This window comes from Aegilops tauschii, chromosome 4, assembly GCF_002575655.3.
Source record: "Aegilops tauschii subsp. strangulata cultivar AL8/78 chromosome 4, Aet v6.0, whole genome shotgun sequence".
In the NCBI taxonomy this organism is placed as follows: Eukaryota; Viridiplantae; Streptophyta; class Magnoliopsida; order Poales; family Poaceae; genus Aegilops; species Aegilops tauschii.
The window spans coordinates 376,976,400-376,987,820 of record NC_053038.3 but is presented as its reverse complement, the minus strand read 5'-3'; the positions used below and the strand labels follow the sequence as shown (position 1 = coordinate 376,987,820).

Here is an 11,421-nt window from a genome sequence, read left to right as displayed (position 1 = left end):
ATTTTTTCCTCCCCGAACGTGAATATATTGAGTTGGAGTTGAGGTCGGTGGAGGTCTAGGGGACCCACAAGGCAGGGGGCACGCCCTTGGGGGGGGGGTGTCCCCCACCCTTGTGGACAGCTGATGGGTCCCCTCTGGTTGATTATTTCGCCAATATTTTTTATTTATTCCAAAAACATTCCCCGTAAATTTCCAGGTCATTCCGAGAACTTTTATTTCCGCACAAAAATAACACCAAGGCAATTCTGCTGAAAACAGTGTCAGTCCGGGTTAGTTCCATTCAAATAATACAAATTAGAGTCCAAAACAAGGGCAAAAGAATTTGGAAAAGTAGATACGATGGAAACGTATCATGGGGTTCCCTCGCCGTCAAGGGTGGTGGATGCCGAGGTAGTGACTCTTAGATGGTTGATGTGCGCCGAGGCAACAACCTCATAGAACACTAGGACGACTGCTCTATGCCAGGCCTGCAGCTTAGCATTGGTCCCGTGGTGACCTTGAGCAGCAAATATGCAAGGTCGTCGACTCGGTTGACGCGTCACAATGAGGATGATTGGATGGTATGCCGGGAGCGGTGATCACCTAAATGGTGCAACGGTTGAGATATGCGGGGTGGTGGTCCTGTGCAGTTCGGTTGCGGGCAACTGGATCATGTACCGCTTATGGCTCGAGGATGAGTGGTGGTACGTCGGCATGGCGTCATGGGTTCTATAGGTCACAACGACCTCGAGAATTCAGCAACATTGAGAACATTTGCCTTATGTTGTGTAGATGGTGGGGATTATCCTTGATGCTTGATGTTGGTTAGTGGCGTGCGCGTGACCAAAATCGATTTTGGCACTAGGGCTTGTGGAGCGTTGTTTTCTTCACCTTCGCGGGAGCGCCCTGGGTACGCTCTCTCATAATTGTCATGACCTTTTCTCTCTTACAATAGTGAGATGTTAGCTTGGTTGTAGGTGCCCTCGTAAAAAAAAAGCTTGGTTGTAGGTGTGTGTTTAGTTAGCGTCTTCTAGTATAATTTTTTCTGTGAGTGTTCGCAATTAACTAGGCAACAGTCTTGCTCTTAATTAATGTGTTTTAAATAGAGAAAGTGTTTCTTGATGCAAATTTATAAAAATATTTTTTACGAAAAAAATGATACGGAGTATTTGATTAATTCTTTACATGCCCTCGAAGAATTAATCAGTTTCGCGAAACAGACCCTTCATGTGGACGAGGGAGGCAGACAAACGAAGCATTGCTTGCCCGGCCACGCCGTGAGCGCTTGAGCGGTGAAGCAGCTCATCGGCGGGTCCGAACTCCAACAGTATAGGAATCCGAAAATCGCCGCGTCGCCAGGGCCATCCGCGGCGAGCCTTTGACTTCCACCCACCCCATCTTCAGTATAGAACCAAAACAACCCGCTGATCCGAACCGCCGAGTCCCGCCCCCTCCCGATCCGGCGACGATGGAGGGCGGCGCCGACGCCTTCGGGTCCTCGACCGCGCCGCTGGCCTGGCACGACTTCCTCGAGCGCATGCGCCAGCCTTCCGCCGCCGAATTCGTCAAGTCCATAAAGGGGTCAGCGCCCCTCCCCTCCGCCCCCGCTCCCCAACCCCCCCCCCCCCCCCCCCCCCCCCCCCCAAAAAAAATTCCGTGCTGGGCCCATACGCTCGATTCAGTTCGTGATGTAGAGATCCGGGGTGTTGGTTTGGTGCAATCGCTTCCTCCCTGCGCGATGCGCGTAGGTTCAATCAGTTAGATGAGTCATTTTGCAGTCGTTTAGTGGGAATTTGGTACACCTTGAGTGCGGATCCAAGGGGATTCTGCTGCTGTGTCAGTTTGTTTAGAGAGCTTAAACCTACTATTGCCAACCATCGTTTATGTAATTTCGAGCTGGGGTTCAATGCCATTCCGGTTTGCCCTGCAGCATAGTGTCGATATATCAATCGGGCAATGTAACAAAGCTTTCTAGAAACTTGCATGATCAGTGCGCGCCCCTACCTAAGTGTGTACTTGAGCTTAGCTTGATAGTTACTAGGTTTAAGTGAAATAGCTACTTTGGGTGCAGTGCATGAAATCTACTGTGCTTATTATTCTGTGTTTGAAGATAAGTCTCCCACACTTACTTAGAGATAGATGAAGGCTGGGTTTTCCCGCAATTTGTGCTACAAGTAGCATCAGCAACCAGGGTCGAATCCTGAGCTCCAACTGTTGCGAGGATCCTTTAGTCAGAAACTGATCAATGCCTTTGTTTTTCTCTCCATATGCTGCTAACAAGACTAGAAGTCCCCTATCAGTGAATTAATGCCGCATGAACTTGTGGGAATAATGGTTCTTCTATATGCAAGCAAAAATATACTGTGGGGCCTCACCACCCCCAACTAGATTCAGTACCAGTGTTTAGTTAGTACTTGCTATTTACGCAGGTTTTCATGTAAACAATACGAAATTAATGTAGTTATATGTTGTATACAGCTTTATCATGACGTTCTCAAACAGAGAACCTGATCCAGAGAGAGATAGTGCAGCTGTTCAAGAGTTCCTTGAAAATATGGAAGGTGCTTTCAGAGCTCACACTCCTTGGGCTGGCAGTTCTGAAGAAGAACTAGAGAGTGCCGGTGAGGTAATTCGCTTAATATGTTGCCCTGTTAATACAACTACATCTCCAGAGGGATAAGGATTAGCATTGCATTCAAAACCTTTATCTTCATGTTGATTGCAAAATTTCTGGAATCCTCATAAACAAAATACTGTTCTTCATTTTGGCTTTTGGTTGATGCAATTTAAGTATCCTGTAAGTATCTGTACTTTTTGACATGGCTGGACTAAGACTTTGACTAGGTTTGTCAGAATGTGATTTCTTTTTCTTGTTTTGTTGTCTTGCTTTTTTATTTTTGCTGATGTTTTGATATATATGGCGCTTCTAATCTATTTTATGATCCACATGATTGCATAGCTTTGTCACATTATCAAAGTCATATATGGCACTCCGGCCCTGATGCATAATGGTAATCTATTTTATGATCATAGTGGAATATCATTTTGAATGTTCGACAAGCAATCTGTCATCCTTAGCAATAACTTATATCTAGACTTTAGGAGTGATGACTAATATTTTGCATAATGGTATTTGGATATGGGAGTGAAATGTTTTATTCTTGGACAGGCCATGTTTTCACTGGAATTGTTTGTGGTTTATCTTTTCATGTTAGCGCTCTCAAAATCTCAATAACCGGCTGCATGTCTGACATATAGATTATAAATAACCATTTTTGCTCAGGCTTTACTGTGTAAGAACACTGAGAATTTTGTCATTTCATTTCTTCTGAACAAAAAGTGTTTGATGTCATACTTTCTTGCAGCAGTGAAGTTTACGTTAGTCATGTGAGTAATACTAGCAGTGTTGAATGCCAAGTATTAATATATTCTACTATAGCCATGCTGCTGTCCTAATAACTTGTAGTTGAGGCTCAATATGGTAAATCTTCGTATCTGTAGGTGCCATTACTTTAGTTGCTAACAATTTTGTCATGCTGATCTGGCACACATACTAGTTTGTTCTTAGACTATTTATTATTTCTAGCATATAACATTTGTTGTCATTTCTTGTTCTGTGCTTCTAGGGCCTCGAGAAGTATGTTATGACAAAGCTGTATAATCGGGTATTTGCTTCAGTCCCGGAAGATGTGAAGAGCGACGAAGAGCTTTTTGAGAAGATTTCTCTACTACAGCAGTTTATACATCCTGAAAACTTGGATATAAAACCAGAATATCAGAATGAAACATCATGGCTGGTATAAAATTTAACCTCCCTATTTTCTCAAAATTCCGTATACCGGATGTTGTGTTACTGCACATGTTGATAGCTGTGTTTACAGATGATTGTTTTCAAGCTGAAATTGAGCTATGGTACGATCGTGATGAGTAGGCCGTAGAGCAAAACGTTTGGACCTACCTATGCTAAGCATGTCATTCTTCCTACTCATTACACTTTACTATTTATCATTTATGCCACTCTTGACATTGCCGCTGCCAAATGCCAATTACCCTTCTCAGGGAGAGTAGTTAAAATCACTGTTAGTTTTAAAACAAACATAAATTTTCATGTTGCATTGTAGAGCATTTATGACTTAGAGCTGACACACATAACGGTGAAGCCATTTGGGACCCAAGGACTGTTCCAATAGCATGCATTTTATGGCCCACTCGTCATATACATGGTCACCATTAATTTCTTCTTCTTTTATACAGCTTGCGCAAAAGGAGCTACAGAAGATAAACATGTATAAGGCTCCAAGGGATAAGCTTGCTTGCATCCTGAACTGTTGTAAAGTCATCAATAACTTACTTATGAATGCTTCTCATATGTCACATGATAACCCCCCTGGAGCTGACGAATTTCTTCCAGTCCTCATCTACGTCACCATAAAGGTATGGTTCACTGCTTGTGCTAGGACATGTTGATTGTTTTGTAAGATATTTCTAGAAGTCCATCTTTTGTAAAATGAAGTGTCTATTGTTAGCAGTACTATGTTTTTGTTTCAAGCGTCAACATGGCTTTGCCTATTGGTAGACATGGCTCAACTTCGATATACGTTGAAAAATAGCTGCAAATTGTAACTGATGGTGTGGTTTATTTGTTATGTCATATACATGCTTCTTCAGTATAGGTGTCAGTGCACTGTGTGGCCTAGCTTTGTTATTTCTCTTCGGAACTTTTTTATTGTATCATTGTACCTATCTAGTCTAATGTAGCCTTCATATTTTGTCATCCTGATAGCAAGCTTGTGGTGTGATGTATTTGACTATTGTTGCTTGTATTGAACCTACTAGACTTCCTTACATCTGCACCCTCCTGGCTCAGCCTGTCAAGGTTTCATTCGGTAACTTTAAAACGGTAATCGGCAAAGACGCCCTTGTGCCATGCACTGCTGCTTTATTAGTTTTATTTATTCATTATCTGGATTAGTGTGGGATGACCCTTTTTTGCTGTTTTCTTACAAAACACACCTGTAGATTTATACTAAATTACTAAATTGGGGTAGCCTTCATGAATTAAGTAGTTTCTGTTCTTAATGCAGGCTAATCCTCCGCAGTTACACTCAAATCTTTTATACATACAAAGATACAGGTGCCAATCACGACTGGTGTCAGAGGCTCAATATTTTTTTACAAACCTCCTATCTGCCGAGTCTTTCATTTGGAACATTGAGGCGGAATCATTATCCATGGATGAACGAGATTTCCAAAAGAAGATGGATTTGGCAAGGGAACGCTTGTTAGGATTATCAGTTAGCTCAGAGAACCAGGAGAATCAGACCAATCTTGATGTGGGGGAGCATAGATCACAAGCACTAAAAGCTAGTGGAAATTCCGATGTCAACCTACACTTGAAAGATCATGTCCAAGGTCCAGTTCAGGACATGAAAAGGGAAAGTGATGTGAGCAGTAAATCAGTTGAGCGGGTGCAATCTATCTCTGATTTAGAGAAGAAGGGAGCTACAGAGCTTGTCAAGGATGACGACTTGAGCAAAATATTCCAGGAATACCCATTTCTATTTGCCCGTGCTGGTGATCTGACAGTTGCTGATGTAGATAACCTTTTAAACTCTTACAAGCAACTAGTACTTAAGTACGTCGCACTCTCTAAGGGCATGGGTGTCGCCCCTGAAACGCCTCTTGTTCAGAGCAAGCAAACCGCACCAGATCTTCAGATATCCGAGGAGCCTGAGAATGTGAAGAATGTTGTAAATAGTTGCGACAGCACTGAAGAAAGCAGCAAGACTCATGAGGACATTAAAAATGAAATTCCTGACTCAGAAGTCAGGAACATTAGTACGCAACAAGTTGCTGTTGATCCAAGTGGTGATCAGAAGACACTAAAAGATGAATCATCAGATCAGCCAGAGCATGCGTGAGCTGCCGGTCTGGTTAAGCCGGTGAAATACAGTGAAAGCACTGCCTTCTGTAGTCCGTTCTTATATCAAGACGTGATAAGGGGCCGCGGAACAGAATGCATATTTCCCCTGAGCAGATATGCCGCGGTCCTTGATGCCACAATTGTACATGCTGGAACTAGAAAGCAGATATTGGGTACCAAGGCAGATGGAAATTCATTCTGCTGAAGCTAGATCCAGATCCAAACATTTGTTGATTGATCCTTGGGGCTCTTGATTTTGTTGTCAGTTGGACTTTGTGGTGACTGCCATTTTTTGTAAACTGTTACTGTGTAACTAGAATTTCCATAAGGGCAGGTCATATTCGTGCTAATATTCAGAGTAATTTATGTACCTGAATGTGGTTTCTTAATCAGCGCATCCAGTCATATCTTACCAGCCCGGGGTGATGACCTCTTTTACTTCCAAAGAGAACTATTGCCATCATCTTATAAGATTTTCAAGGCAATAATGACTACATTTTGTTCGATTCAGTTGCGGGGTATAAACCCAAGCACCTCCACGGAAGACACAGAACCAGGTAACATAGTACAGTATTATTTTCAGCTTCACGGGCTTCACTGCACATTGAGTAGTTGTGCCGATTACGTGAAAATGGACAAAACTGACCCATATCTGAAACTTCAACACAAAATGGCCCCAATCTGAAAAATTTCACGAAATGGCCCTTTTTGCATGACGCCTGGGGCTAGGGCGCCATGCTAGATAGGATGACGCCCCGGGCTAGGGCGTCATGCTATTTGGCATGGTGCCCTAGGCCGGGGCGCCATGCTACATGTCGCTACCATGACGTCCTAGCCCGGGGCGTCATGCTCTCTAGCATGACACCCTAGCCCCGTGCGTCATGCAAAAGTGAGCCATTTCATAAAATATTTTCAGATTGGGGTCATTTTGTGTTGAAGTTTCAAATAAGGGCTAGATTTGTTCATTTTCACGCCGATTACTATCAGGAATAAAGAGATCTACCATGGGAACCATCGGGATCTACAAAAGGTTTCCGGCATTATTTTTGCCTTTTCGCTTTTGTTTTCCCCATGAATTTCTTTAGTGGCGTCCTGCCAGTCCTCATTACAATACGGAGGAATAAGAGATATACGTGTTGATCCCGCGTCATAGGTTTAGCTGTCCAGAACATGCTGTGTTCCCGATTCGCTCCAATGTCAAACTCATTCACCACAGATTTAAAGACCTTTTTTTAATAGGTAAAAAAAAGACCTACAGTGGACACATAGTATAATGTATTCTAGTTCGGTTTTACAATCGCGGAGGTGAAGAGTGAATACCGCCTTTGCTAGAGCACTAGATATCAAGCATCTCTGAAGCAATATATAACGTAGGTGGAGTATTTTTCTTGCTGCTGTATTTTTGGTCATCAGCTGTTAGGGTTCACCGTAGTCCTGATCCTAAATTCTGGTGGCCGGTGATAAAGTAATTAGATTCTTAGACACCGAGATCGTGTACAGTCATACAGCTGTTTCTTAGACACCTACATCTCGCTTAGCTAGCTAAAACTCAGGTGCATGGGGGCGACTGAAGGTTGGTACTCCGACAAAGTGCACAGAAATTCGAGCCGAAAAGGACCCGTATTGATGGCGTTGCCGTACAGAAACACCTGCAACGAACTAGGCAAGACCTGCGTAGTACTGCTTCCACACCGCAACTGGTCATGCCGTGTCACTCTGCTTAAGGGCGAGAGGGTGTGAACACTGAACAGACTTAACATTGGATGACTAGCTGGAGTAAGTGGGAAAGGGAAAACAGCTAATGGGAGCGCTGGAATCTTAGCTAGATCATCCTCAAAAAGAAAAAGAAAAAGAATCTTAGCTAGATCGAAAGCATTGGATTATCATCTTTACAATACCGAAAACCCCAGAGTTGCAGACTTACAGACCAGTACAGCTTAGCTCCTGCGAGTGAGCTGTTCTGCTTAAACACCAAGCCTCCGCACGAGACACAAAGCGCGTTCCCCGGAGCACTTTCCGATTAAACTAAACTAAAATTATTGTAATGATCAACAAAAATAAGTTGAAGCGAAACGGAACAAATCCAACAGGTATCCAATGCAGCCAGTCTCACGCATCAACCCATACAGACATACAGTGTAGTAGTAGCAGTATTACTGACGTCTAGCCAAATAAACACACAAAACATATAGTAGTATATATTGTATAAGTATTATGTTCTTACTAAATGAACGAAAGAATCTATGGAAGCACACTTGGAGTGAGACCTAGCTAGAGCCTAGTAGAGAGGATCCATGCATGCACCTAGCTAGCTTCCATGGGAGAAAGAAAAAACCAATGATCAATGGCGATCGACTCATGGATGCGCTTATCAATGGCGATCCATTGCAGACGGGACATGCATCACTCTAGCAGAAGCTCCACAGCCTCATCATCTCGCCGTCCTCCTCGGGCTCCTCCCAGGTGGAAGAGAAGGGCGTGGCGTGACCGGCGGCGATGAGGTCCATGAGCTTGGGGGACGCGAATGCGTCCAGCTCCGTCCACAGCTCGTCGTGATCTCCCGCCGGCGAGCCAGCGCTGGCCGCGGCGGACATCGAAGACGTGGTGTGCTCCTGGACGTCGGCGCTTCCCAGCGTGGACACTGAGACCGAGGTCGGCGTCGTCGCCTCGGCGCTGGAAGAGCAGCTGTCGTCCACGACGCCGGCGACGATCCTCGTGGCTTCAAAGGCCGCTGCCGCAGCTGCGGCCGCGCGCTGGATGGACCTCGGGGACAAGTCGTCGGCGGGGGAGGGAAGCGAATGCGGCGACGAGGGTGAGGCGGAGGACGAGGAGGGGAAGTTGAGGACGGCGTCGGAGCCCTTGAGGCAGAGGAGCGCGGCGTCGTAGGCGCGCGCGGCGGCCTCCGGGGTGGCGTAGGAGCCGAGCCAGATCCGGCGCTTCTGGTGCGGCGCCCTGATCTCCGACACCCACGACCCCCAGCTCCGCATCCGCACCCCCTTGAACTGCCTCACCGCCACCGCCGGCTGCCTACTCCCGCCGCCGCACAGCGTTGCCGTCCCACCCCCACCACCGCTCTCTGCCATAGCCGCTGCAGCGTCGCACCTGCTAGTGCCGCTGCCCGGGTGGTTCTTGACCATTTTCCACGCGCTATAGCTCCCTGCTGCTGAGATGAGATCTTGCTGCCACACCACACTGGTGCGTACTTATAGTGAGGGACGCGGCGTGTGAACTGAACGCTGCTAGTGAATTCGATCGTGGGAAAGGGGGCAGTGTCACTCTCGCGCACGCAAAGTCACCACGTACGTACTTAGGAGGATGTACGTGCGTGGTCCTGGTAGTAGTGGAGAAAGGGTTCGCGCTATTCTACACTGCTTAACTTGCATTTGGAAGACTCCTTAATTGTTTTCGATCGAGTGACCAAGACCAAGGCTGGCTAGATCGCAGCAAATGTACTACGCCCACGTGTGATGTACCGACTTTGCCCTTGCCTAGCCAGGCTTGTTTAAGGAGGAGCGTATAGGCAGATCTCGTGGGAGAATGTAGGTGGTGTTTGGTTCTCTAGTCCTTAGGACTTTTTGAAAAAGACTCTCAAAGAGGTGCTTCTAAGGATTTTTAGCAAAAAGTCACAAAAAAGTTCTTCCTTATTTGGTTTGATAGAGATTTTAGGGACTTTTTTTAGTCCCAACACAAAAAAGTCCCTAGAACCAAACACCCCAGCATGCCTTTCTGGACGCTTCGGCTGTACTAGTATTAATTGTGGCGAGAAAAGAAAAGAAAAGAAAAGAAACGAAAACAGGGTACGCCTACATACATGGGCAGCTGCCAAACTTGCCTGATGCTGTCGGAAAACCTATAATTAAAGCCACCGAAAGAGCTGTAAAACCAGATCTATCTCATCAGCTGCCATCGTGCCATTTCATTTCAGTACAATGAACGGGAAAAGCCGTACATAATACTTCATCCGTTCTAAAATAGATGACTCAACTTTATACTAACTTTAGTACAAAGTTGGGTCATCTATTTTGGAACGGAGGGAGTATCTATTATTATTATTTATTATTATTATGCAAGCAAGAGTTTAGCTGCCTAACGAAAAGTATACAATGCTCAATTATTCGTTAGATTTCAGATGTTGATCTGTGTGCCTCGTATTATGTACTGTACACGGGTATTTCTTATTAAGATCTGCGGCCATGCATATATAATTCGAAAGTACGTACGTCATGGGCTCATGGGCATGACAGATTATCTCCACTGCTGCAGCTGCGCCCCACGTTATAATTAAGTAACGGCAGACGGTTATATGTGCTCTTAAAAAAGCGCGTACCTCCGAGAGAGTCGTCGCGCCCAAGCAAGTTCAAAGGCGCCCGTACATCCATGCATGGAGAGTGAGAGGTGAGATCATCCACCAGGCATGAGAAAAGCTGTGCGAGATGATCAAGTGCCTCTGCACATCTCGGTGTAAAGATCGGCGCGGGCATCGGAAAAAGCTCCGATGCCCTCCACGGCAAGTGATCAGGCTGATAATAGCGCTGCCGGATTCCCTAATTAGGAAAGCGGTAACGTTCCTCTCCGAGTGATACCCAATTATCCATCATCATGTAGGGAACGAACGGCATTAATGTGTGGTCTGTGGACCCAATGTTTTCTTGCAACGCAAATGGCATGCCGGGATAACATCTCGGTTACTCAGAAAAAACACTGATCGGGCAGTACCCCGTGCCTGACGAAGATCAAGAAAAATATACCCCCTGGGTATATATTAATTGTCGCTGATTTAATACAACAAGAGTGGCAAGAGTGCTGTGTAAGAGCCACAAATTTAAGCTGAGCAGTGAACTGTGTGATCAAACGGTGGAAACTAGTAGTCGATCACCTCATGTTGTTGTTGCAGCAAGTAACATCTGCCAACAAAAGTTAAGGTAAGCTTTATGTTCAGTTTGGCTTTTCTACGTATCTTATGGTGTACTCCATGCATCCATGAAACTGCCTAGCATACATAGGCTTTGATCAAACCTAGCTGCTACTCACTGGTGGTCAGGCTTTCCCAGACCTGTCCTGTATTTGGAGCAAGCGTAAATTGCGTAAAAGACCACCACAGTTAGGGTTAGTGTTGCTCATAACCACCACTTAGCTAACATTTTACTGAAAACCGCCACTATTTGGGCACACCATTGCACATAACCCATACACTAGTTTCAAGTGCGGATTAGCGATTCTAACAGTGAATGGAGAGTTCGCCTCCCCTCGCGTCGCCCCCTCCAGGGCGACTCGGGGGCCCCAAACCCTAGCCCCCCTGCCGGCCCCCTCCCTCCCCTCCCCCCTCGCCGCCGCCTGAGGCTGCCGCCGGGCAAGCCCGGGGCGCCGCAAAGGAAGGTGGCAGCGGGGCCTTCGCTGCTCTGCATCTGCTGCAGGGGGCTGCGTGCTCCAGGGCGGCGGCCCTGGTCGGAGTGGCGTCACCGGCCTTCGGCAGGCGGTGGCGCGGGCGTGGACCGGCGACCTCGGCCGTGGGGACGGCG

At 46.1% G+C, this 11,421-nt stretch overlaps 2 protein-coding genes across 2 annotated transcripts; one reads left to right on the top strand and one right to left on the bottom strand.

Moving 5' to 3' along the window:
• The first annotated feature begins 1,190 nt into the window (after window positions 1–1,190).
• On the top strand, window positions 1,191–6,314 carry LOC109775145 (vacuolar protein sorting-associated protein 9A). Its single transcript, XM_020333903.4, has 5 exons — window positions 1,191–1,560; window positions 2,458–2,605; window positions 3,606–3,776; window positions 4,234–4,413; window positions 5,064–6,314. Exons 1-5 carry the CDS (start codon window positions 1,448–1,450, stop codon window positions 5,898–5,900), a joined length of 1,449 nt encoding a protein of 482 aa, XP_020189492.1. The 5' UTR covers window positions 1,191–1,447; the 3' UTR covers window positions 5,901–6,314.
• Window positions 6,315–7,964: 1,650 nt separating this feature from the next.
• On the bottom strand, window positions 7,965–9,684 carry LOC109775159 (uncharacterized). Its single transcript, XM_020333920.4, has one exon. It carries the CDS (start codon window positions 9,037–9,039, stop codon window positions 8,311–8,313), a length of 729 nt encoding a protein of 242 aa, XP_020189509.1. The 5' UTR covers window positions 9,040–9,684; the 3' UTR covers window positions 7,965–8,310.
• Window positions 9,685–11,421: the final 1,737 nt, after the last annotated feature.